The sequence below is a fragment of the Taudactylus pleione genome, unplaced genomic scaffold (genome assembly GCF_031769625.1).
Source record: "Taudactylus pleione unplaced genomic scaffold, aTauple2 ptg000409l, whole genome shotgun sequence".
Classification (NCBI taxonomy): Eukaryota; Metazoa; Chordata; class Amphibia; order Anura; family Myobatrachidae; genus Taudactylus; species Taudactylus pleione.
Genome location: NW_028284811.1, coordinates 6,093 through 32,736, shown reverse-complemented (window position 1 = coordinate 32,736; position 26,644 = coordinate 6,093). Strand labels below are relative to the sequence as shown.

At 44.4% G+C, this 26,644-nt stretch overlaps 2 protein-coding genes across 3 annotated transcripts in view; one reads left to right on the top strand and one right to left on the bottom strand.

Moving 5' to 3' along the window:
* The window catches only part of VASP (vasodilator stimulated phosphoprotein), a 63,458-nt gene extending 55,075 nt beyond the window's left edge, over positions 1-8,383 (top strand). Inside the window, exon 11 of one of the 2 annotated variants that reach the window (XM_088447017.1) lies at positions 7,702-8,383. In XM_088447017.1, the coding sequence (XP_088303143.1) occupies positions 7,702-7,739 (38 nt within the window). In that variant the 3' untranslated portion in view covers positions 7,740-8,383. The remainder of the gene's footprint in view (positions 1-7,701) is intronic. The other variant, XM_088447016.1, reaches the window with a different exon arrangement.
* Positions 8,384-10,480: 2,097 nt separating this feature from the next.
* On the bottom strand, positions 10,481-26,530 carry OPA3 (outer mitochondrial membrane lipid metabolism regulator OPA3). The gene is made up of 2 exons (XM_088447018.1): positions 26,342-26,530; positions 10,481-10,960 (listed from the first exon to the last, which is right to left on the bottom strand). Exons 1-2 carry the CDS (start codon positions 26,481-26,483, stop codon positions 10,650-10,652), a joined length of 453 nt encoding a protein of 150 aa, XP_088303144.1. The 5' UTR covers positions 26,484-26,530; the 3' UTR covers positions 10,481-10,649.
* Positions 26,531-26,644: the final 114 nt, after the last annotated feature.

Sequence of the window (26,644 nt, the reverse complement as noted above, 5' to 3'; positions counted from 1 at the left end):
AGTAACTGTCTCAGTATAATATATTGTGCAGTTATAGTGTACGTATCCGTATAACTAGTAACTGTCTCAGTATAATGTATTGTGTATTTATAGTGTACGTATCCGTATAACTAGTAACTGTCTCAGTATAATGTAATATATTGTGCAGTTATAGTGTACGTATCCGTATAACTAGTAACTGTCTCAGTATAATATAATATATTGTGCAGTTATAGTGTACGTATCTGTATAACTAGTAACTGTCTCAGTATAATATATTGTGCAGTTATAGTGTATGTATCTGTATAACTAGTAACTGTCTCAGTATAATATATTGTGCAGTTATAGTGTACGTATCCGTATAACTAGTAACTGTCTCAGTATAATGTAATATATTGTGCAGTTATAGTGTACGTATCTGTATAACTAGTGACTGTCTCAGTATAATATATTGTGCAGTTATAGTGTACGTATCTGTATAACTAGTAACTGTCTCAGTATAATATAATATATTGTGCAGTTATAGTGTACGTATCTGTATAACTAGTAACTGTCTCAGTATAATATAATATATTGTGCAGTTATAGTGTACGTATCCGTATAACTAGTGACTGTCTCAGTATAATGTATTGTGCAGTTATAGTGTACGTATCTGTATAACTAGTAACTGTCTCAGTATAATATAATATATTGTGCAGTTATAGTGTACGTATCCATATAACTAGTAACTGTCTCAGTATAATATAATATATTGTGCAGTTATAGTGTACGTATCTGTATAACTAGTGACTGTCTCAGTATAATGTATTGTGCAGTTATAGTGTACGTATCTGTATAACTAGTAACTGTCTCAGTATAATATATTGTGCAGTTATAGTGTACGTATCTGTATAACTAGTAACTGTCTCAGTATAATGTAATATATTGTGCAGTTATAGTGTACGTATCTGTATAACTAGTAACTGTCTCAGTATAATGTAATATATTGTGCAGTTATAGTGTACGTATCTGTATAACTAGTAACTGTCTCAGTATAATGTAATATATTGTGCAGTTATAGTGTACGTATCTGTATAACTAGTAACTGTCTCAGTATAATATATTGTGCAGTTATAGTGTACGTATCTGTATAACTAGTAACTGTCTCAGTATAATATATTGTGCAGTTATAGTGTACGTATCTGTATAACTAGTAACTGTCTCAGTATAATGTAATATATTGTGCAGTTATAGTGTACGTATCCCTATAACTAGTAACTGTCTCAGTATAATGTAATATATTGTGCAGTTATAGTGTACGTATCCCTATAACTAGTAACTGTCTCAGTATAATATATTGTGCAGTTATAGTGTATGTATCTGTATAACTAGTAACTGTCTCAGTATAATGTAATATATTGTGCAGTTATAGTGTACGTATCCCTATAACTAGTAACTGTCTCAGTATAATGTAATATATTGTGCAGTTATAGTGTACGTATCCCTATAACTAGTAACTGTCTCAGTATAATATATTGTGCAGTTATAGTGTACGTATCTGTATAACTAGTAACTGTCTCAGTATAATGTAATATATTGTGCAGTTATAGTGTACGTATCCCTATAACTAGTAACTGTCTCAGTATAATATAATATATTGTGCAGTTATAGTGTACGTATCTGTATAACTAGTAACTGTCTCAGTATAATGTAATATATTGTGCAGTTATAGTGTACGTATCCCTATAACTAGTAACTGTCTCAGTATAATATAATATATTGTGCAGTTATAGTGTACGTATCTGTATAACTAGTAACTGTCTCAGTATAATATATTGTGCAGTTATAGTGTACGTATCTGTATAACTAGTAACTGTCTCAGTATAATGTAATATATTGTGCAGTTATAGTGTACGTATTCGTATAACTAGTAACTGTCTCAGTATAATATATTGTGCAGTTATAGTGTACGTATTCGTATAACTAGTAACTGTCTCAGTATAATATAATATATTGTGCAGTTATAGTGTACGTATTCGTATAACTAGTAACTGTCTCAGTATAATATAATATATTGTGCAGTTATAGTGTACGTATTCGTATAACTAGTAACTGTCTCAGTATAATATAATATATTGTGCAGTTATAGTGTACGTATTCGTATAACTAGTAACTGTCTCAGTATAATATAATATATTGTGCAGTTATAGTGTACGTATTCGTATAACTAGTAACTGTCTCAGTATAATATAATATATTGTGCAGTTATAGTGTACGTATTCGTATAACTAGTAACTGTCTCAGTATAATATATTGTGCAGTTATAGTGTACGTATCCGTATAACTAGTAACTGTCTCAGTATAATATATTGTGCAGTTATAGTGTACGTATCCGTATAACTAGTAACTGTCTCAGTATAATATATTGTGCAGTTATAGTGTACGTATCCGTATAACTAGTAACTGTCTCAGTATAATATAATATATTGTGCAGTTATAGTGTACGTATCTGTATAACTAGAGACTGTCTCAGTATAATGTATTGTGCAGTTATAGTGTACGTATCTGTATAACTAGTAACTGTCTCAGTATAATATATTGTGCAGTTATAGTGTACGTATCCGTATAACTAGTAACTGTCTCAGTATAATATATTGTGCAGTTATAGTGTACGTATCCGTATAACTAGTAACTGTCTCAGTATAATATATTGTGCAGTTATAGTGTACGTATCCGTATAACTAGTAACTGTCTCAGTATAATATAATATATTGTGCAGTTATAGTGTACGTATCTGTATAACTAGAGACTGTCTCAGTATAATGTATTGTGCAGTTATAGTGTACGTATCTGTATAACTAGTAACTGTCTCAGTATAATATATTGTGCAGTTATAGTGTACGTATCTGTATATCTAGTGACTGTCTCAGTATAATGTAATATATTGTGCAGTTATAGTGTACGTATCCGTATAACTAGTAACTGTCTCAGTATAATATATTGTGCAGTTATAGTGTACGTATCTGTATAACTAGTAACTGTCTCAGTATAATATAATATATTGTGCAGTTATAGTGTACGTATCTGTATATCTAGTGACTGTCTCAGTATAATGTAATATATTGTGCAGTTACAGTGTACGTATCTGTATAACTAGTAACTGTCTCAGTATAATATATTGTGCAGTTATAGTGTACGTATCTGTATAACTAGTAACTGTCTCAGTATAATATAATATATTGTGCAGTTATAGTGTACGTATCTGTATAACTAGTAACTGTCTCAGTATAATATAATATATTGTGCAGTTATAGTGTACGTATCTGTATAACTAGTAACTGTCTCAGTATAATATATTGTGCAGTTATAGTGTATGTATCTGTATAACTAGTAACTGTCTCAGTATAATATATTGTGCAGTTATAGTGTATGTATCTGTATAACTAGTAACTGTCTCAGTATAATATAATATATTGTGCAGTTATAGTGTACGTATCTGTATAACTAGTGACTGTCTCAGTATAATATAATATATTGTGCAGTTATAGTGTACGTATCCGTATAACTAGTAACTGTCTCAGTATAATATAATATATTGTGCAGTTATAGTGTACGTATCTGTATAACTAGTAACTGTCTCAGTATAATATATTGTGCAGTTATAGTGTACGTATCTGTATAACTAGTAACTGTCTCAGTATAATATATTGTGCAGTTATAGTGTACGTATCTGTATAACTAGTAACTGTCTCAGTATAATATATTGTGCAGTTATAGTGTATGTATCTGTATAACTAGTAACTGTCTCAGTATAATATAATATATTGTGCAGTTATAGTGTACGTATCTGTATAACTAGTAACTGTCTCAGTATAATGTAATATATTGTGCAGTTATAGTGTACGTATCCGTATAACTAGTAACTGTCTCAGTATAATATAATATATTGTGCAGTTATAGTGTACGTATCTGTATAACTAGTAACTGTCTCAGTATAATATAATATATTGTGCAGTTATAGTGTACGTATCTGTATAACTAGTAACTGTCTCAGTATAATATATTGTGCAGTTATAGTGTATGTATCTGTATAACTAGTAACTGTCTCAGTATAATATAATATATTGTGCAGTTATAGTGTACGTATCTGTATAACTAGTAACTGTCTCAGTATAATATATTGTGCAGTTATAGTGTATGTATCTGTATAACTAGTAACTGTCTCAGTATAATATAATATATTGTGCAGTTATAGTGTACGTATCTGTATAACTAGTAACTGTCTCAGTATAATATATTGTGCAGTTATAGTGTATGTATCTGTATAACTAGTAACTGTCTCAGTATAATATAATATATTGTGCAGTTATAGTGTACGTATCTGTATAACTAGTAACTGTCTCAGTATAATATATTGTGCAGTTATAGTGTATGTATCTGTATAACTAGTGACTGTCTCAGTATAATATAATATATTGTGCAGTTATAGTGTACGTATCTGTATAACTAGTAACTGTCTCAGTATAATATAATATATTGTGCAGTTATAGTGTACGTATCTGTATAACTAGTAACTGTCTCAGTATAATATATTGTGCAGTTATAGTGTATGTATCTGTATAACTAGTAACTGTCTCAGTATAATATAATATATTGTGCAGTTATAGTGTACGTATCTGTATAACTAGTAACTGTCTCAGTATAATATAATATATTGTGCAGTTATAGTGTACGTATCCGTATAACTAGTAACTGTCTCAGTATAATATAATATATTGTGCAGTTATAGTGTACGTATCTGTATAACTAGTAACTGTCTCAGTATAATATATTGTGCAGTTATAGTGTACGTATCTGTATAACTAGTAACTGTCTCAGTATAATATATTGTGCAGTTATAGTGTACGTATCTGTATAACTAGTAACTGTCTCAGTATAATATAATATATTGTGCAGTTATAGTGTACGTATCCGTATAACTAGTAACTGTCTCAGTATAATATAATATATTGTGCAGTTATAGTGTACGTATCTGTATAACTAGTAACTGTCTCAGTATAATATAATATATTGTGCAGTTATAGTGTACGTATCTGTATAACTAGTAACTGTCTCAGTATAATATATTGTGCAGTTATAGTGTACGTATCTGTATAACTAGTAACTGTCTCAGTATAATATAATATATTGTGCAGTTATAGTGTACGTATCTGTATAACTAGTAACTGTCTCAGTATAATATATTGTGCAGTTATAGTGTACGTATCTGTATAACTAGTAACTGTCTCAGTATAATATATTGTGCAGTTATAGTGTACGTATCCGTATAACTAGTAACTGTCTCAGTATAATGTAATATATTGTGCAGTTATAGTGTACGTATCCGTATAACTAGTAACTGTCTCAGTATAATATAATATATTGTGCAGTTATAGTGTACGTATCTGTATAACTAGTAACTGTCTCAGTATAATATATTGTGCAGTTATAGTGTACGTATCTGTATAACTAGTAACTGTCTCAGTATAATATAATATATTGTGCAGTTATAGTGTACGTATCCGTATAACTAGTAACTGTCTCAGTATAATATAATATATTGTGCAGTTATAGTGTACGTATCTGTATAACTAGTAACTGTCTCAGTATAATATATTGTGCAGTTATAGTGTACGTATCTGTATAACTAGTAACTGTCTCAGTATAATATAATATATTGTGCAGTTATAGTGTACGTATCTGTATAACTAGTAACTGTCTCAGTATAATATAATATATTGTGCAGTTATAGTGTACGTATCTGTATAACTAGTAACTGTCTCAGTATAATATAATATATTGTGCAGTTATAGTGTACGTATCTGTATAACTAGTAACTGTCTCAGTATAATATAATATATTGTGCAGTTATAGTGTACGTATCCGTATAACTAGTAACTGTCTCAGTATAATATAATATATTGTGCAGTTATAGTGTACGTATCTGTATAACTAGTAACTGTCTCAGTATAATATATTGTGCAGTTATAGTGTACGTATCTGTATAACTAGTAACTGTCTCAGTATAATATATTGTGCAGTTATAGTGTACGTATCCGTATAACTAGTAACTGTCTCAGTATAATATAATATATTGTGCAGTTATAGTGTACGTATCTGTATAACTAGTAACTGTCTCAGTATAATATATTGTGCAGTTATAGTGTACGTATCTGTATAACTAGTAACTGTCTCAGTATAATATATTGTGCAGTTATAGTGTACGTATCTGTATAACTAGTAACTGTCTCAGTATAATATATTGTGCAGTTATAGTGTACGTATCCGTATAACTAGTAACTGTCTCAGTATAATATAATATATTGTGCAGTTATAGTGTACGTATCTGTATAACTAGTAACTGTCTCAGTATAATGTAATATATTGTGCAGTTATAGTGTACGTATCTGTATAACTAGTGACTGTCTCAGTATAATATAATATATTGTGCAGTTATAGTGTACGTATCTGTATAACTAGTAACTGTCTCAGTATAATATAATATATTGTGCAGTTATAGTGTACGTATCTGTATAACTAGTAACTGTCTCCGTATAATGTAATATATTGTGCAGTTATAGTGTACGTATCTGTATAACTAGTAACTGTCTCAGTATAATGTAATATATTGTGCAGTTATAGTGTACGTATCTGTATAACTAGTGACTGTCTCAGTATAATGTAATATATTGTGCAGTTATAGTGTACGTATCTGTATAACTAGTGACTGTCTCAGTATAATATAATATATTGTGCAGTTATAGTGTACGTATCTGTATAACTAGTAACTGTCTCAGTATAATATAATATATTGTGCAGTTATAGTGTACGTATCTGTATAACTAGTAACTGTCTCCGTATAATGTAATATATTGTGCAGTTATAGTGTACGTATCTGTATAACTAGTAACTGTCTCAGTATAATGTAATATATTGTGCAGTTATAGTGTACGTATCTGTATAACTAGTGACTGTCTCAGTATAATGTAATATATTGTGCAGTTATAGTGTACGTATCTGTATAACTAGTAACTGTCTCAGTATAATGTAATATATTGTGCAGTTATAGTGTACGTATCTGTATAACTAGTGACTGTCTCAGTATAATGTCCTATATGTGGCCGCACTGTACACAATATAGTATAACACTAATGTGCTATTAGGGCTGTATACTGAGTCAGGCGTCCTGCGATATAACGGCTGCTGCCGCCTTCTGTCTTCTTGTTGTCAACAATGGGAACGCTGCGTGTGTAGGGGAGAGGGGGGGGAATGGACCGTGCGGAGAACATGCTTCACCCATGTACTAGTGGTACAAAGAGCTTGCACTCCATTATTGATCAGCACACTGGGCTAAATGTGAGACGGGACTCACCCTGACTTGGGGCGGCTCACAGTAATCTCTCCCATCACAGGGGCTGGAGGTGATGAGATCATTACACACAGGGGACCAGGACGTGTAGGAATAAACAGAAGAGAAACGAGGGGGGGGGGAACTTGTGGGTATAAATTATCACTAAATGACAATAAAATCTAGGTGAGGGAGCGCTTTGTGAAATGACAGCAATGGTTCTCTTATATGACTAAATGGCGTCATTGTGGCGACTCTCTCACCAGGCTTTGGCGTAACATCGGTATGTGTGAGGCATTAGGGACTTGTTATCTGATATTATTACACATCCCCAATAACCACCTCTCTATTTGCAGCCTTCATGCAGGAACTGCGCAGATCAGGCACGCCATGACGCCGGCCACCTCCTTCTGTGATGTCTCAGGCTCCACCGACTGTGCTGTACATTAATCTCTGCAATCATTCCTCTGCTGTGCAGCGGTACCACCACTGATAGGGCAGGGGGCTGCGGCCCCCCATCCTGCTAATCTCTCCCCACTCTGCGTCTTGTACTGAAAGCTTCTCTGCGCACAGACCCCTGCCCGCCAGGCACTCACTGGCCTAATCCCCCTCCTCACACTCTGCACAGTCTCTATAAACGGGTTCGCAGAAGCGGAAGCTTCGACCAATAGGATTTTCAATGGGATAATTAACGGTTATTTTTTTATTATTTTTTTCTTTTTTTTTTAAAATCATTTCAATTTTGTACAAATATTATAGCGTAGCAGAATGACTGCTGCTCAGGAAACGGTGGCGGGTAAGACGTAGCATTAGAATTATAGGGTCAGACACTGGAACGGTTAGAAGGGCCCGTGTACTATCCTGCTACAGTCAGCACATGTAGCGCGGGAAAGCGATCACCTGTAACGCGGGAAAGCGATCACCTGGAAAGCGTGCCAGCGATAAGTGCTTTTGGACTATTTTATGCAAATATATATATATATAGGACTTTTTTTTGTAACTGGTTTTCTAGAAATAAAAAGACTTGCCTATTGCATGGCGCAGGTGTCAGTGTCTTAGTGTCTCAGAGTAAGTGTTATATGGCCAGCACAGACTGTGTAATGGTTAGCACTGCTGCCTCACAGCACTGATGGCTGTGGTGGGAATCAATCCCATGACCTAACAGTGTGGAGTTTGTATTTTCTCCCTGTGTTTGTGTGGGTTTCCTCCCACACTCCAAAAATATACTGGTAGATTAATTGGCTTCCCACAAAAATTACCCCTTATGAGTGACCATGTGATGGGGAATATAGAGTGTAAGCACTGGGGCAGGGAGTGATGTGACCCCTAGTGTATATGTGTGTGACCATGTGATGGGGGATATAGAGTGTAAGCACTGGGGCAGGGAGTGATGTGACCCCTAGTGTATGTGTGTGTGACCATGTGATGGGGAATATAGAGTGTAAGCTGCACTGGGGCAGGGAGTGATGTGACCCCTAGTGTGTATGTGTGTGACCATGTGATGGGGAATATAGAGTGTAAGCACTGGGGCAGGGAGTGATGTGACCCTTAGTGTGTATGTGTGTGACCATGTGATGGGGGATATAGAGTGTAAGCACTGGGGCAGGGAGTGATGTGACCCCTAGTGTATATGTGTGTGACCATGTGATGGGGAATATAGAGTGTAAGCTGCACTGGGGCAGGGAGTGATGTGACCCCTAGTGTGTATGTGTGTGACCATGTGATGGGGAATATAGAGTGTAAGCACTGGGGCAGGGAGTGATGTGACCCCTAGTGTATATGTGTGTGACCATGTGATGGGGAATATAGAGTGTAAGCTGCACTGGGGCAGGGAGTGATGTGACCTCTAGTGTGTATGTGTGTGACCATGTGATGGGGAATATAGAGTGTAAGCACTGGGGCAGGGAGTGATGTGACCCCTAGTGTATATGTGTGTGACCATGTGATGGGGAATATAGAGTGTAAGCTGCACTGGGGCAGGGAGTGATGTGACCCTTAGTGTGTATGTGTTGGAATATAGAGTGTAAGCACTGGGGCAGGGAGTGATGTGACCCCCTAGTGTGTATGTGTGTGACCATGTGATGGGGAATATAGAGTGTAAGCAGCACTGGGGCAGGGAGTGATGTGATCCCTAGTGTGTATGTGTGTGACCATGTGATGGGGAATATAGAGTGTAAGCTGCACTAGGGCAGGGAGTGATGTGACCCCTAGTGTATGTGTGTGACCATGTGATGGGGAATATAGAGTGTAAGCTGCACTGGGGCAGGGAGTGATGTGACCTCTAGTGTGTATGTGTGTGACCATGTGATGGGGAATATAGAGTGTAAGCACTGGGGCAGGGAGTGATGTGACCCCCTAGTGTGTATGTGTGTGACCATGTGATGGGGAATATAGAGTGTAAGCTGCCCTGGGGCAGGGAGTGAAGTGACCCCTAGTGTGTATGTGTGTGACCATGTGATGGGGAATATAGAGTGTAAGCACTGGGGCAGGGAGTGATGTGACCCCTAGTGTGTATGTGTGTGACCATGTGATGGAGAATATAGAGTGTAAGCTCTGGGGCAGGGAGTGATGTGACCCCTAGTACGTATGTGTGTGACCATGTGATGGGGAATATAGAGTGTAATCACTGGGGCAGGGAGTGATGTGACCCCTAGTGTGTATGTGTGTGACCATGTGATGGGGAATATAGAGTGTAAGCAGCACTGGGGCAGGGAGTGATGTGACCCCCTAGTGTGTATGTGTGTGACCATGTGATGGGGAATATAGAGTGTAAGCACTGGGGCAGGGAGTGATGTGACCCCTAGTGTGTATGTGTGTGACCATGTGATGGGGAATATAGAGTGTAAGCTGCACTGGGGCAGGGAGTGATGTGACCCCTAGTGTGTATGTGTGTGACCATGTGATGGGGAATATAGAGTGTAAGCACTGGGGCAGGGAGTGATGTGACCCCTAGTGTGTATGTGTGTGACCATGTGATGGGAAATATAGAGTGTAAGCACTGGGGCAGGGAGTGATGTGACCCCTAGTGTGTATGTGTGTGACCATGTGATGGGGAATATAGAGTGTAAGCACTGGGGGCAGGGAGTGATGTGAATGATATTCTCTGTACAGCGCTATATCAATAACTGGTAATAATTATATCAGCACAATAATGTTCCTTTATTTCCTGTATATACACAATTCAGCAAGGACCTGTCTGTACCATAGTCACTGTTCCTGATACGTTGATTAACACGCTGTTGCGTCCTGCTTGGGCGCAGGACACGTGAATTATTGGACACGTGAATTATCGGACATGGCGGTGTCACTTTACGCCCTGTTTCCTCTCTGCGGCCCGGGCTCGTGCATCCAGCTCATCGGAGAGGAGACCTAAGCGTGCAATCTCTGCCTCCATGGCGTTCAGCCTGGCCTCTAGCTCCTCCTCTTTCCTGCGGGTATTAGTGGACTGCCGCGCATACTCTGCCACCAAGCAGCCGCCTCCTACTAAAAAAATGATTGCTTCCCCCAGGAGCTCCGCCCCCAGCTCAGCCGCCGATTCCTCGTTCAGGGGCTTAATGGCGGCTCCACGGAAGCCCATAATTCTCATCTTCGTCCTCATTTCGATCCAGTGGTACGCTGTAAGGGGAAGAGACGGTCAGAGAGCGATAATTACCCCCTCCCCGCAGGACTGACGTCAGTATCTGTATAATGTGCTATGGAGGTTATAGAAGACAAAGTGACACTATTATATTTATACGTCACCGTAATTCCTCTCACGCTGCCTGCATATGGTCACAGTCATTTCATATAATCTACAGTACGTAAAACTTTATCTCCTCTACCAAACGTGACCCGATAAAGCCGCTGACAGATCAGGCACAGACCGGTGAGGAATGTCCGATAGGCGATATAAATATAAAACTGCGTGGCATGATTACATGTAAAAGCCACGTATATTCTATAATGTATGACCATCGCTACACACAGGCTCCATCATACACAATGCGGAACCTCAGAGCTACAGATGGGGGTTCACACACAACATGCATCAGCCACTACTGGCACATAGACATCCGTACAATAGTCATGCCCAGAGTCCTGCCAGGGGATAGCGGGCACATAGACATCCGTACAATAGTCATGCCCAGAGTGCTGCCAGGAGATCGGGGGGGGGATAGTGGGCACAGACATCCGTACAATTGTCATGCCCAGAGTCCTGCCAGGAGATCGGGGGGATAGCTGGCACACAGACATCAGTACAGAGTCCTGCCAGGAGATCGGGGGGATAGCGGGCACATAGACATCAGTACAGAGTCCTTCCAGGAGATCGGGGGGGGTAACTGGCATATAGACATTTGTACAGAGTCCTGCCAGGAGATCGGGGGGGGATAGCGGGCACATAGACATCAGTACAGACTCCTGTGCGCTGCAGTGCTGCCTGGAAGCTGGATGGAAAGTAATATAGCAGGCGGCCATAGTTACAGTTACTGGAGGCACCCTGCAATGCTGTTATCATGGCCAGGTATTGGATGCTCCCATACGTAGAGTATCAGGCTGAGTATTAGTAGTACTGTATATTACTCCATCCTGCACTGGGCATTTATTCATTCACATTGATCCTAGCGCCAGTAAATCTTACAATGCAGTTTCCCTACCAGCAGCATAAACGCACCCAATGGGAACCAATTAACCTTCCATATTGTTTTTGGAGTGTGGGAAGAAACCGGAGCACCCAGAGGAAAACACGTGAAGGACATACTAGCACCGTCCCTGGTCAGGCTCAAACCCAATGTGCTGCAAGACACCCATGCTAACCGCGTCTCTACGGGACGCCGCAGCGAGGAGGGTTCTAGCTCTATGGTTATAGGTATAATTATGCAGCAGGGAAAAGATTTCCAACATGAAGAACAATATTACTTATAAACCTCTGTTAGCTTTCGTTACGGAGATATCGCCCATGTAATATGATGTAGGGGTATTTTGTTAAATACTACGGCAAAGGTTCCCAAACTCTCCCATTACAGGCCAGGTTTTGGGGATATCCATGCTTCAGTCCAGATGGTTAAATCAAATTGACTGAGGTACTAATTAAGGAACTGTGCTCAGACATGGATATCCCTAAAACGTGATATAGAATGGCGGAGCTTGGGAACCTCTGTACTAGGGAATTTGGCATCTAGAGAATATATAGGTTAGCGAAGCTGAATACAGGAATACTGGGTCACTGAGAAACTTTCTGCTACCGGAGAGGAAAAGTCCACGTGACACTAATTCCAAAAAAGGGTCGTTCATGGTCCATAAATTCATTAACTTCTTAAGGATGAAAACTGCGACCGAGGCCTCCAGGTTAATGAGACAGCGGCTTAGGGAGACTCATTACACCCAGCACCGTAACCCAGTAATAAAGGCAGCGTCCCAGTGACTGATACATTACTCCCAGCAGGACTGGCTCATTATACCCAGCACCGTAACCCAGTAATAAAGGCAGCGTCCCAGTGACGGATACATTACTCCCAGCAGGACTGGCTCATTATACCCAGCACCGTAACCCAGTAATAAAGGCAGCGTCTCAGTGACTGATACATTACTCCCAGCAGGACTGGCTCATTATACCCAGCACCGTAACCCAGTAATAAAGGCAGCGTCCCAGTGACGGATACATTACTCCCAGCAGGACTGGCTCATTATACCCAGCACCGTAACCCAGTAATAAAGGCAGCGTCTCAGTGACTGATATATTACTCCCAGCAGGACTGGCTCATTATACCCAGCACCGTAACCCAGTAATAAAGGCAGCGTCTCAGTGACGGATACATTACTCCCAGCAGGACTGGCTCATTATACCCAGCACCGTAACCCAGTAATAAAGGCAGCGTCTCAGTGACGGATACATTACTCCCAGCAGGACTGGCTCATTACACCCAGCACCGTAACCCAGTAATAAAGGCAGCGTCTCAGTGACTGATACATTACTCCCAGCAGGACTGGCTCATTATACCCAGCACCGTAACCCAGTAATAAAGGCAACGTCTCAGTGACGGATACATTACTCCCAGCAGGACTGGCTCATTATACCCAGCACAGTAACCCAGTAATAAAGGCAGAGTCTCAGTGACGGATACATTACTCCCAGAAGGACTGGAGCATTCTATGTGTATATTAACACTTGGGGTACAGTCTGTGTATAATAACAGGGGGAATACAGTATATTGGGGTACAGTCTGTGTGTATAATAACACTGGGGGGAGGGTACAGTATATTGGGGTACAGGCTGTGTGTATAATAACACTGGGGAGGGTACAGTATATTGGGGTACAGTGTGTGTATTACACTGGGGGAGGGTACAGTATATTGGGGTACAGTGTGTGTATGATTACACTGGGGGAGGGTACAGAATATTGGGGTACAGTGTGTGTATGATTACACTGGGGGGAGGGTACAGAATATTGGGGTACAGTGTGTGTATGATTACACTGGGGGAGGGTACAGTATATTGGGGTACAGGCTGTGTGTATGATAACACTGGGGGAGGGTACATTATATTGGGGTACAGGCTGTGTATGATTACACTGGGGGGAGTGTACAGTGTGTGTACAATAACACTGGGGGAGGGAACAGTATATTGGGGGTACAGGCTGTCTATGATAACACTGGAGAAGAGTACAGTATATTGGGGTACAGGCTAGGTATGATAACACTGGGGGGAGGGTACAGTATATTTGGGTTACAGGCTGTGTGTATGATAACACTGTGGGGAGGGTACAGTATATTAGGGTACAGGTTGTGTGTATGATAACACTGGGGGGAGGGTATAGTATATTAGGGTACAGGCTGTGTATAACACTGGGGGGAGGGTACAGTATATTGGGGTACAGGCTGTGTGTATGATAACACTGGGGGGAGAGCACAGTATATTGGGGTACAGGCTGTGTATAATAGCACTGGGGGGAGGGTACAGTATATTGGGGCACAGGCTGTGTATAACACTGGGGGGAGGGTACAGTATATTGGGGTACAGGCTGTGTGTATGATAACACTGGGGGGAGGGTACAGTATATTGGGGCACAGGCTGTGTATAATAACACTGGGGGGAGGGTACAGTATAATGGGGTACAGGCAGTGTGTATGATAACACTGGGGGGAGGGTACAGTATATTGGGGTACATGCTGTGTGTATGATAACACTGGGGGGGTACAGTATATTGGGGTACCATGTGTGTGTATGATAACACTGGGGGGAGGGTACAGTATATTGGGGTACAGGCTATGTATAACACTGGGGGGAGGGTACAGTATATTGGGGTACAGTGTGTGTATGATAACACTGGGGGGAGGGTACAGTATATTAGGGTACAGGCTAGGTATAACACTGGGGGGAGGGTACAGTATATTGGGGTACAGTGTGTGTATGATAACACTGGGGGGAGGGTACAGTATATTGGGGTACATGCTGTGTGTATGATAACACTGGGGGGAGGGTACAGTATATTGGGGTACAGTGTGTGTATGATAACACTGGGGGGAGGGTACAGTATATTGGGGTACAGGTTGTGTGTATGATAACACCGGGGGGAGGGTACAGTATATTAGGGTACAGGTTGTGTGTATGATAACACCGGGGGGAGGGTACAGTATATTGGGGTACAGGCTGTGTGTATGATAACACTGGGGGGAGGGTACAGTATATTGGGGTACAGGCTGTGTGTATGATAACACTGGGGGGAGGGTACAGTATATTAGGGTACAGGCTGTGTGTATGATAACACTGGGGGGGGTACAGTATATTGGGGTACAGTGTGTGTATAACAACACTGGGGGAGGATACAGTATAATGGGGTACAGGCTGTGTGTATGATAACACTGGGGGGAGGGTACAGTATATTGGGGTACAGGCTGTGTGTATGATAACACTGGGGGGAGGGTACAATATATTGGGGTACAGGCTGTGTATGATAACACTGGGGGGAGGGTACAGTATATTAGGGTACAGGCTGTGTATAATAACACTGGGGGGAGGGTACAGTATATTGGGGTACAGGCTGTGTATAATAACACTGGGGGGAGGGTACAGTATATTGGGGTACAGGCTGTGTATAATAACACTGGGGGGAGGGTACAGTATATTGGGGTACAGGCTGTGTATGCTCACACTGGGGGGAGGGTACAGTATATTGGGGTACAGGCTGTATGGCTGTGTGTATAACACTGGGGGGAGGGTACAGTATATTGGGGTACAGGCTGTGTATAATAACACTGGGGGGAGGGTACAGTATATTGGGGTACAGGCTGTGTGTATGATAACACTGGGGGGAGGGTACAGTATATTGGGGTACAGGCTGTGTATAACACTGGGGGGAGGGTACAGTATATTGGGGTACAGGCTGTGTATAACACTGGGGGGAGGGTACAGTATATTGGGGTACAGGCTGTGTATGATAACACTGGGGGGAGAGCACAGTATATTGGGGTACAGGCAGTGTGTATAATAACACTGGGGGGAGGGTACAGTATATTGGGGTACAAGCTGTGTATAATAACACTAGGGGGAGGGTACAGTATATTAGGGTACAGGCTGTGTATAAACACTGGGGGGAGGGTACAGTATATTGTGGTACAGGCTGTGTGTATGATAACACTGGGGGGAGGGTACAGTATATTGGGGTACAGGCTGTGTATAATAACACTGGGGGGAAGGTACAGTACATTAGGGTACAGTGTGTGTGTGATAACACTGGGGGGAGGGTACAGTATATTGGGGTACAGGCTGTGTGTGATAACACTGGGGGGAGGGTACAGTATATTGGGGTACAGGCTGTGTATAATAACACTGGGGGGGAGGGTACAGTATATTGGGGTACAGGCTGTGTATAATAACACTGGGGGGAGGGTACAGTATATTGGGGTACAGGCTGTGTATGATAACACTGGGGGGAGAGCACAGTATATTGGGGTACAGGCTGTGTGTATAATAACACTGGGGGGAGGGTACAGTATATTAGGGTACAGGCTGTGTATGATAACACTGGGGGGAGGGTACAGTATATTGGGGTACAGGCTGTGTGAATGATAACACTGGGGGAGGGAACAGTATATTGGGGTACAGGCTGTGTATAATAACACTGGGGGGAGGGTACAGTATATTGGGGTACAGGCTGTGTGGCTGTGTGTATGATAACACTGGGGGGAGGGTACAGTATATTGGGGTACAGGCTGTGTATAATAACACTGGGGGGAGGGTACAGTATATTGGGGTACAGGCTGTGTGCATGATCACACTGGGGGGAGGGTACAGTATATTGGGGTACAGGCTGTGTATAATAACACTGGGGGGAGGGTACAGTATATTGGGGTATAGGCTGTGTATGATAACACTGGGGGGAGAGCACAGTATATTGGGGTACATGCTGTGTGTATGATAACACTGGGGGGAGGGTACAGTATATTGGGGTACAGGCTGTGTGTATGATAACACTGGGGGAGGGTACAGTATATTGGGGTACAGGCTGTGTATGATAACACTGGGGGGAGGGTACAGAATATTGGGGTACAGGCTGTGTGCATGATAACACTGGGGGGAGGGTACAGTATATTAGGGTACAGGTTGTGTGTATGATAACACTGGGGGGAGGGTACAGTATATTAGGGTACAGGCTGTGTATAACACTGGGGGGAGGGTACAGTATATTGGGGTACATGCTGTGTGTATGCTAACACTGGGGGGAGGTTACAGTATATTGGGGTACAGGCTGTGTGTATGATAACACTGGGGGGAGGGTACAGTATATTGGGGTACAGTGTGTGTATGATAACACTGGGGGGAGGGTACAGTATATTGGGGTACAGGCTGTGTATGATAACACTGGGGGGAGGGTACAGTATATTGGGGTACAGGCTGTGTATAATAACACTGGGGGGAGGGTACAGTATATTGGGGTACAGGCTGTGTATGATAACACTGGGGGGAGGGTACAGTATATTGGGGTACAGGCTGTATGGCTGTGTATAATAACACTGGGGGGAGGGTACAGTATATTGGGGTACAGGCTGTGTGTATGATAACACTGGGGGGAGGGTACAGTATATTGGGGTACAGGCTGTGTATAATAACACTGGGGGGAGGGTACAGTATATTGGGGTACAGGCTGTGTATGATAACACTGGGGGGAGGGTACAGTATATTGGGGTACAGGCTGTATGGCTGTGTGTATAACACTGGGGGGAGGGTACAGTATATTGGGGTACAGGCTGTGTATAATAACACTGGGGAGAGGGTACAGTATATTGGGGTACAGGCTGTGTATAATAACACTGGGGGGAGGGTACAGTATATTGGGGTACAGGCTGTGTGCATGATCACACTGGGGGGAGGGTACAGTATATTAGGGTACAGGCTGTGTATAATAACACTGGGGGGAGGGTACAGTATATTGGGGTACAGGCTGCGTATAATAACACTGGGGGGAGGGTACAGTATATTGGGGTACAGGCTGTGTATAATAACACTGGGGGGAGGGTACAGTATATTGGGGTACAGGCTGTGTGTATGATAACACTGGGGGGAGGGTACAGTATATTGGGGTATAGGCTGTGTATGATAACACTGGGGGGAGAGCACAGTATATTGGGGTACAGGCTGTGTGTATGATAACACTGGGGGGAGGGTACAGTATATTGGGGTATAGGCTGTGTATGATAACACTGGGGGGAGGGTACAGTATATTGGGGTACAGGCTGTGTGTATAATACTGGGGGGAGGGTACAGTATATTGGGGTACAGGCTGTGTATGATAATACTGGGGGGAGGGTACAGTATATTGGGGTACAGGCTGCGTATAATAACACTGGGGGGAGGGTACAGTATATTGGGGTACAGGCTGTGTATGATAACACTGGGGGGAGGGTACAGTATATTGGGGTACAGGCTGTGTATAATAACACTGGGGGGAGGGTACAGTATATTGGGGTACAGGCTGTGTGTATGATAACACTGGGGGGAGGGTACAGTATATTGGGGTACAGGCTGTGTGCATGATCACACTGGGGGGAGGGTACAGTATATTGGGGTACAGGCTGTGTATGATCACACTGGGGGGAGGGTACAGGCTGTGTGTATGATAACACTGGGGGGAGGGTACAGTATATTGGGGTACAGGCTGTGTGTATGATAACACTGGGGGGAGGGTACAGTATATTGGGGTACAGGCTGTATGATAACACTGGGGGGAGGGTACAGTATATTGGGGTACAGGCTGTGTATACTAACACTGGGGGGAGGGTACAGTATATTGGGGTACAGGCTGTGTATGATAACACTGGGGAGAGGGTACAGTATATTGGGGTACAGGCTGTGTGTATGATCACACTGGGGGGAGGGTACAGTATATTGGGGTACAGGCTGTGTATAATAACACTGGGGGGAGGGTACAGTATATTGGGGTACAGGCTGTGTATGATAACACTGGGGGGAGAGCACAGTATATTGGGGTACAGGCTGTGTATGATAACACTGGGGGGAGGGTACAGTATATTGGGGTACAGGCTGTGTATGATAACACTGGGGGGAGAGCACAGTATATTGGGGTACAGGCTGTGTGTATGATCACACTGGGGGGAGGGTACAGTATATTGGGGTACAGGCTGTGTATAATAACACTGGGGGGAGGGTACAGTATATTGGGGTACAGGCTGTGTGTATGATCACACTGGGGAGAGGGTACAGTATATTGGGGTACAGGCTGTGTGTATGATCACACTGGGGGGAGGGTACAGTATATTGGGGTACAGGCTGTGTATAATAACACTGGGGGGAGGGTACAGTATATTGGGGTACAGGCTGTGTATGATAACACTGGGGGGAGAGCACAGTATATTGGGGTACAGGCTGTGTATGATATATATTGGGGTACAGGCTGTGTATGATAACACTGGGGGGAGAGCACAGTATATTGGGGTACAGGCTGTGTGTATGATCACACTGGGGGGAGGGTACAGTATATTGGGGTACAGGCTGTGTATGATAACACTGGGGGGAGGGTACAGTATATTGGGGTACAGGCTGTGTATGATAACACTGGGGGGAGAGCACAGTATATTGGGGTACAGGCTGTGTGTATGATAACACTGGGGGGAGGGTACAGTATATTGGGGTACAGGCTGTGTGTATGATAACACTGGGGGGAGGGTACAGTATATTGGGGTACAGGCTGTGTGTATGATAACACTGGGGGGAGGGTACAGTATATTGGGGTACAGGCTGTGTATGATAACACTGGGGGGAGAGCACAGTATATTGGGGTACAGGCTGTGTGTATGATCACACTGGGGGGAGGGTACAGTATATTGGGGTACAGGCTGTGTATAATAACACTGGGGGGAGGGTACAGTATATTGGGGTACAGGCTGTGTATAATAACACTGGGGGGAGGGTACAGTATATTGGGGTACAGGCTGTGTATAATAACACTGGGGGGAGGGTACAGTATATTGGGGTACAGGCTGTGTATGATAACACTGGGGGGAGAGCACAGTATATTGGGGTACAGGCTGTGTATGATAACACTGGGGGGAGGGTACAGTATATTGGGGTACAGGCTGTGTATGATCACACTGGGGGGAGAGCACAGTATATTGGGGTACAGGCTGTGTATAATAACACTGGGGGGAGGGTACAGTATATTGGGGTACAGGCTGTGTATGATAACACTGGGGGGAGGGTACAGTATATTGGGGTACAGGTTGTGTGTATGATAACACTGGGGGGAGGGTACAGTATATTGGGGTACAGGCTGTGTGTATGATAACACTGGGGGGAGGGTACAGTATATTGGGGTACAGGCTGTGTATGATAACACTGGGGGGAGAGCACAGTATATTGGGGTACAGGCTGTGTATGATAACACTGGGGGGAGGGTACAGTATATTGGGGTACAGGCTGTGTATGATAACACTGGGGGGAGGGTACAGTATATTGGGGTACAGGTTGTGTGTATGATAACACTGGGGGGAGGGTACAGTATATTGGGGTACAGGCTGTGTATGATAACACTGGGGGGAGGGTACAGTATATTGGGGTACAGGCTGTGTATGATAACACTGGGGGGAGGGTACAGTATATTGGGGTACAGGCTGTGTATGATAACACTGGGGGGAGGGTACAGTATATTGGGGTACAGGCTGTGTATGATAACACTGGGGGGAGGGTACAGTATATTGGGGTACAGGCTGTGTATGATAACACTGGGGGGAGGGTACAGTATATTGGGGTACAGGCTGTGTATGATAACACTGGGGGGAGGGTACAGTATATTGGGGTACAGGCTGTGTATGATAACACTGGGGGGAGGGTACAGTATACTGGGGTACAGGCTGTGTATGATAACACTGGGGGGAGGGTACAGTATATTGGGGTACAGGCTGTGTATGATAACACTGGGGGGAGGGTACAGTATATTGGGGTACAGGCTGTGTATGATAACACTGGGGGGAGGGTACAGTATATTGGGGTACAGGCTGTGTATGATAACACTGGGGGGAGGGTACAGTATACTGGGGTACAGGCTGTGTATGATAACACTGGGGGGAGGGTACAGTATATTGGGGTACAGGCTGTGTATGATAACACTGGGGGGAGGGTACAGTATATTGGGGTACAGGCTGTGTATGATAACACTGGGGGGAGGGTACAGTATATTGGGGTACAGGCTGTGTATGATAACACTGGGGGGAGGGTACAGTATATTGGGGTACAGGCTGTGTATGATAACACTGGGGGGAGGGTACAGTATATTGGGGTACAGGCTGTGTATGATAACACTGGGGGGAGGGTACAGTATATTGGGGTACAGGCTGTGTGTATGATCACACTGGGGAGAGGGTACAGTATATTGGGGTACAGGCTGTGTGTATGATCACACTGGGGGGAGGGTACAGTATATTGGGGTACAGGCTGTGTATGATCACACTGGGGGGAGGGTACAGTATATTGGGGTACAGGCTGTGTATGATAACACTGGGGGGAGGGTACAGTATATTGGGGTACAGGCTGTGTATGATAACACTGGGGGGAGGGTACAGTATATTGGGGTACAGGCTGTGTGTATGATCACACTGGGGAGAGGGTACAGTATATTGGGGTACAGGCTGTGTGTATGATCACACTGGGGGGAGGGTACAGTATATTGGGGTACAGGCTGTGTATGATAACACTGGGGGGAGGGTACAGTATATTGGGGTACAGGCTGTGTATGATAACACTGGGGGGAGGGTACAGTATATTGGGGTACAGGCTGTGTATGATAACACTGGGGGGAGGGTACAGTATATTGGGGTACAGGCTGTGTATGATAACACTGGGGGGAGGGTACAGTATATTGGGGTACAGGCTGTGTGTATGATCACACTGGGGAGAGGGTACAGTATATTGGGGTACAGGCTGTGTGTATGATCACACTGGGGGGAGGGTACAGTATATTGGGGTACAGGCTGTGTATGATAACACTGGGGGGAGGGTACAGTATATTGGGGTACAGGCTGTGTGTATGATCACACTGGGGAGAGGGTACAGTATATTGGGGTACAGGCTGTGTGTATGATCACACTGGGGAGAGGGTACAGTATATTGGGGTACAGGCTGTGTGTATGATCACACTGGGGGGAGGGTACAGTATATTGGGGTACAGGCTGTGTATGATAACACTGGGGGGAGGGTACAGTATATTGGGGTACAGGCTGTGTATGATAACACTGGGGGGAGGGTACAGTATATTGGGGTACAGGCTGTGTATAATAACACTGGGGGGAGGGTACAGTATATTGGGGTACAGGCTGTGTATAATAACACTGGGGGGAGGGTACAGTATATTGGGGTACAGGCTGTGTATGATAACACTGGGGGGAGAGCACAGTATATTGGGGTACAGGCTGTGTATGATAACACTGGGGGGAGGGTACAGTATATTGGGGTACAGGCTGTGTATGATAACACTGGGGGGAGAGCACAGTATATTGGGGTACAGGCTGTGTATAATAACACTGGGGGGAGGGTACAGTATATTGGGGTACAGGCTGTGTGTATGATCACACTGGGGGGAGGGTACAGTATATTGGGGTACAGGCTGTGTGTATGATAACACTGGGGGGAGGGTACAGTATATTGGGGTACAGGCTGTGTATGATAACACTGGGGGGAGGGTACAGTATATTGGGGTACAGGCTGTGTATGATAACACTGGGGGGAGGGTACAGTATATTGGGGTACAGGCTGTGTATGATAACACTGGGGGGAGGGTACAGTATATTGGGGTACAGGCTGTGTATGATAACACTGGGGGGAGGGTACAGTATATTGGGGTACAGGCTGTGTATGATAACACTGGGGGGAGGGTACAGTATATTGGGGTACAGGCTGTGTATGATCACACTGGGGGGAGGGTACAGTATATTGGGGTACAGGCTGTGTATGATCACACTGGGGGGAGGGTACAGTATATTGGGGTACAGGCTGTGTATGATCACACTGGGGGGAGGGTACAGTATATTGGGGTACAGGCTGTGTATGATCACACTGGGGGGGAGGGTACAGTATATTGGGGTACAGGCTGTGTATGATCACACTGGGGGGAGGGTACAGTATATTGGGGTACAGGCTGTGTATGATAACACTGGGGGGAGGGTACAGTATATTGGGGTACAGGCTGTGTATGATAACACTGGGGGGAGGGTACAGTATATTGGGGTACAGGCTGTGTATGATAACACTGGGGGGAGGGTACAGTATATTGGGGTACAGGCTGTGTATGATAACACTGGGGGGAGGGTACAGTATATTGGGGTACAGGCTGTGTATGATAACACTGGGGGGAGGGTACAGTATATTGGGGTACAGGCTGTGTATGATCACACTGGGGGGAGGGTACAGTATATTGGGGTACAGGCTGTGTATGATCACACTGGGGGGAGGGTACAGTATATTGGGGTACAGGCTGTGTATGATCACACTGGGGGGAGGGTACAGTATATTGGGGTACAGGCTGTGTATGATCACACTGGGGGGAGGGTACAGTATATTGGGGTACAGGCTGTGTATGATAACACTGGGGGGAGGGTACAGTATATTGGGGTACAGGCTGTGTATGATAACACTGGGGGGAGGGTACAGTATATTGGGGTACAGGCTGTGTATGATAACACTGGGGGGAGGGTACAGTATATTGGGGTACAGGCTGTGTATGATAACACTGGGGGGAGGGTACAGTATATTGGGGTACAGGCTGTGTATGATAACACTGGGGGGAGGGTACAGTATATTGGGGTACAGGCTGTGTATGATCACACTGGGGGGAGGGTACAGTATATTGGGGTACAGGCTGTGTATGATCACACTGGGGGGAGGGTACAGTATATTGGGGTACAGGCTGTGTATGATCACACTGGGGGGAGGGTACAGTATATTGGGGTACAGGCTGTGTATGATCACACTGGGGGGAGGGTACAGTATATTGGGGTACAGGCTGTGTATGATCACACTGGGGGGAGGGTACAGTATATTGGGGTACAGGCTGTGTATGATAACACTGGGGGGAGGGTACAGTATATTGGGGTACAGGCTGTGTATGATAACACTGGGGGGAGGGTACAGTATATTGGGGTACAGGCTGTGTATGATAACACTGGGGGGAGGGTACAGTATATTGGGGTACAGGCTGTGTATGATCACACTGGGGGGAGGGTACAGTATATTGGGGTACAGGCTGTGTATGATCACACTGGGGGGAGGGTACAGTATATTGGGGTACAGGCTGTGTATGATAACACTGGGGGGAGGGTACAGTATATTGGGGTACAGGCTGTGTATGATAACACTGGGGGGAGGGTACAGTATATTGGGGTACAGGCTGTGTATGATAACACTGGGGGGAGGGTACAGTATATTGGGGTACAGGCTGTGTATGATAACACTGGGGGGAGGGTACAGTATATTGGGGTACAGGCTGTGTATGATAACACTGGGGGGAGGGTACAGTATATTGGGGTACAGGCTGTGTATGATAACACTGGGGGGAGAGCACAGTATATTGGGGTACAGGCTGTGTATGATAACACTGGGGGGAGGGTACAGTATATTGGGGTACAGGCTGTGTATGATAACACTGGGGGGAGAGCACAGTATATTGGGGTACAGGCTGTGTGTATGATCACACTGGGGGGAGGGTACAGTATATTGGGGTACAGGCTGTGTATAATAACACTGGGGGGAGGGTACAGTATATTGGGGTACAGGCTGTGTGTATGATCACACTGGGGGGAGGGTACAGTATATTGGGGTACAGGCTGTGTGTATGATCACACTGGGGGGAGGGTACAGTATATTGGGGTACAGGCTGTGTGTATGATCACACTGGGGGGAGGGTACAGTATATTGGGGTACAGGCTGTGTGTATGATCACACTGGGGGGAGGGTACAGTATATTGGGGTACAGGCTGTGTGTATGATCACACTGGGGGGAGGGTACAGTATATTGGGGTACAGGCTGTGTATGATAACACTGGGGGGAGGGTACAGTATATTGGGGTACAGGCTGTGTATGATAACACTGGGGGGAGGGTACAGTATATTGGGGTACAGGCTGTGTATGATAACACTGGGGGGAGGGTACAGTATATTGGGGTACAGGCTGTGTATGATAACACTGGGGGGAGGGTACAGTATATTGGGGTACAGGCTGTGTATGATAACACTGGGGGGAGGGTACAGTATATTGGGGTACAGGCTGTGTATGATAACACTGGGGGGAGGGTACAGTATATTGGGGTACAGGCTGTGTATGATAACACTGGGGGGAGGGTACAGTATATTGGGGTACAGGCTGTGTATGATAACACTGGGGGGAGGGTACAGTATATTGGGGTACAGGCTGTGTATGATAACACTGGGGGGAGGGTACAGTATATTGGGGTACAGGCTGTGTATGATAACACTGGGGGGAGGGTACAGTATATTGGGGTACAGGCTGTGTATGATAACACTGGGGGGAGAGCACAGTATATTGGGGTACAGGCTGTGTGTATGATCACACTGGGGGGAGGGTACAGTATATTGGGGTACAGGCTGTGTATAATAACACTGGGGGGAGGGTACAGTATATTGGGGTACAGGCTGTGTGTATGATCACACTGGGGAGAGGGTACAGTATATTGGGGTACAGGCTGTGTGTATGATCACACTGGGGGGAGGGTACAGTATATTGGGGTACAGGCTGTGTGTATGATCACACTGGGGGGAGGGTACAGTATATTGGGGTACAGGCTGTGTGTATGATAACACTGGGGGGAGGGTACAGTATATTGGGGTACAGGCTGTGTGTATGATCACACTGGGGGGAGGGTACAGTATATTGGGGTACAGGCTGTGTATGATAACACTGGGGGGAGGGTACAGTATATTGGGGTACAGGCTGTGTATGATAACACTGGGGGGAGGGTACAGTATATTGGGGTACAGGCTGTGTATGATAACACTGGGGGGAGGGTACAGTATATTGGGGTACAGGCTGTGTATGATAACACTGGGGGGAGGGTACAGTATATTGGGGTACAGGCTGTGTATGATAACACTGGGGGGAGGGTACAGTATATTGGGGTACAGGCTGTGTATGATAACACTGGGGGGAGGGTACAGTATATTGGGGTACAGGCTGTGTATGATAACACTGGGGGGAGGGTACAGTATATTGGGGTACAGGCTGTGTATGATAACACTGGGGGGAGGGTACAGTATATTGGGGTACAGGCTGTGTATGATAACACTGGGGGGAGGGTACAGTATATTGGGGTACACTATGTCTCTGTGAGGGGATCACCAGCACATGGCACCATGTGACCAGCGATGACCTCTCTTTGCAGCCAGTCCCCGCCCCTTTCAGATTTCGTACTGTGATTGGCCGAATCCCAGCCGCCCGGGGCTCCCATTGGCTAATCTCCCGTCAGTCCCACCAGTCACGCGGCGCTGTCCCCGGTCACCTTGTGCGGGCGGGAGGCAGATGTAGGTGCGGAAGAAGTCGCTGCGCCGGGCTCCCGCCTTCAGCCGGTTGGCGAGCGGCTTACTGATCTGCCGGATGCCCAGGTACAGGAGCTTCGCGATGGGAAAGGCGCCCACCACCATCTTTAGCGACGTCCATTGCGGGTTACGTCATGTCGTCTCTCCGTCACTGGACCCGCCCCAAAAACGCCCACACCGCTCCCTATTCATTACTGACCTCCGCCCTCAGAACGCCCACACCACTCCCCCTCCATCACTGATCCCGCCCTGGAAACGCCCACACT

Excerpts from the sequence above, each read along its gene's own strand:
- OPA3 (XM_088447018.1), bottom strand. The coding sequence starts at position 26,483 with ATGGTGGTGGGCGCCTTTCCCATCGCGAAGCTCCTGTACCTGGGCATC. Across the intron at positions 10,961-26,341 it reads CTGCCTCCCGCCCGCACAAG|CGTACCACTGGATCGAAATG; the intron begins GTGACCGGGGAC and ends TTCCCCTTACAG.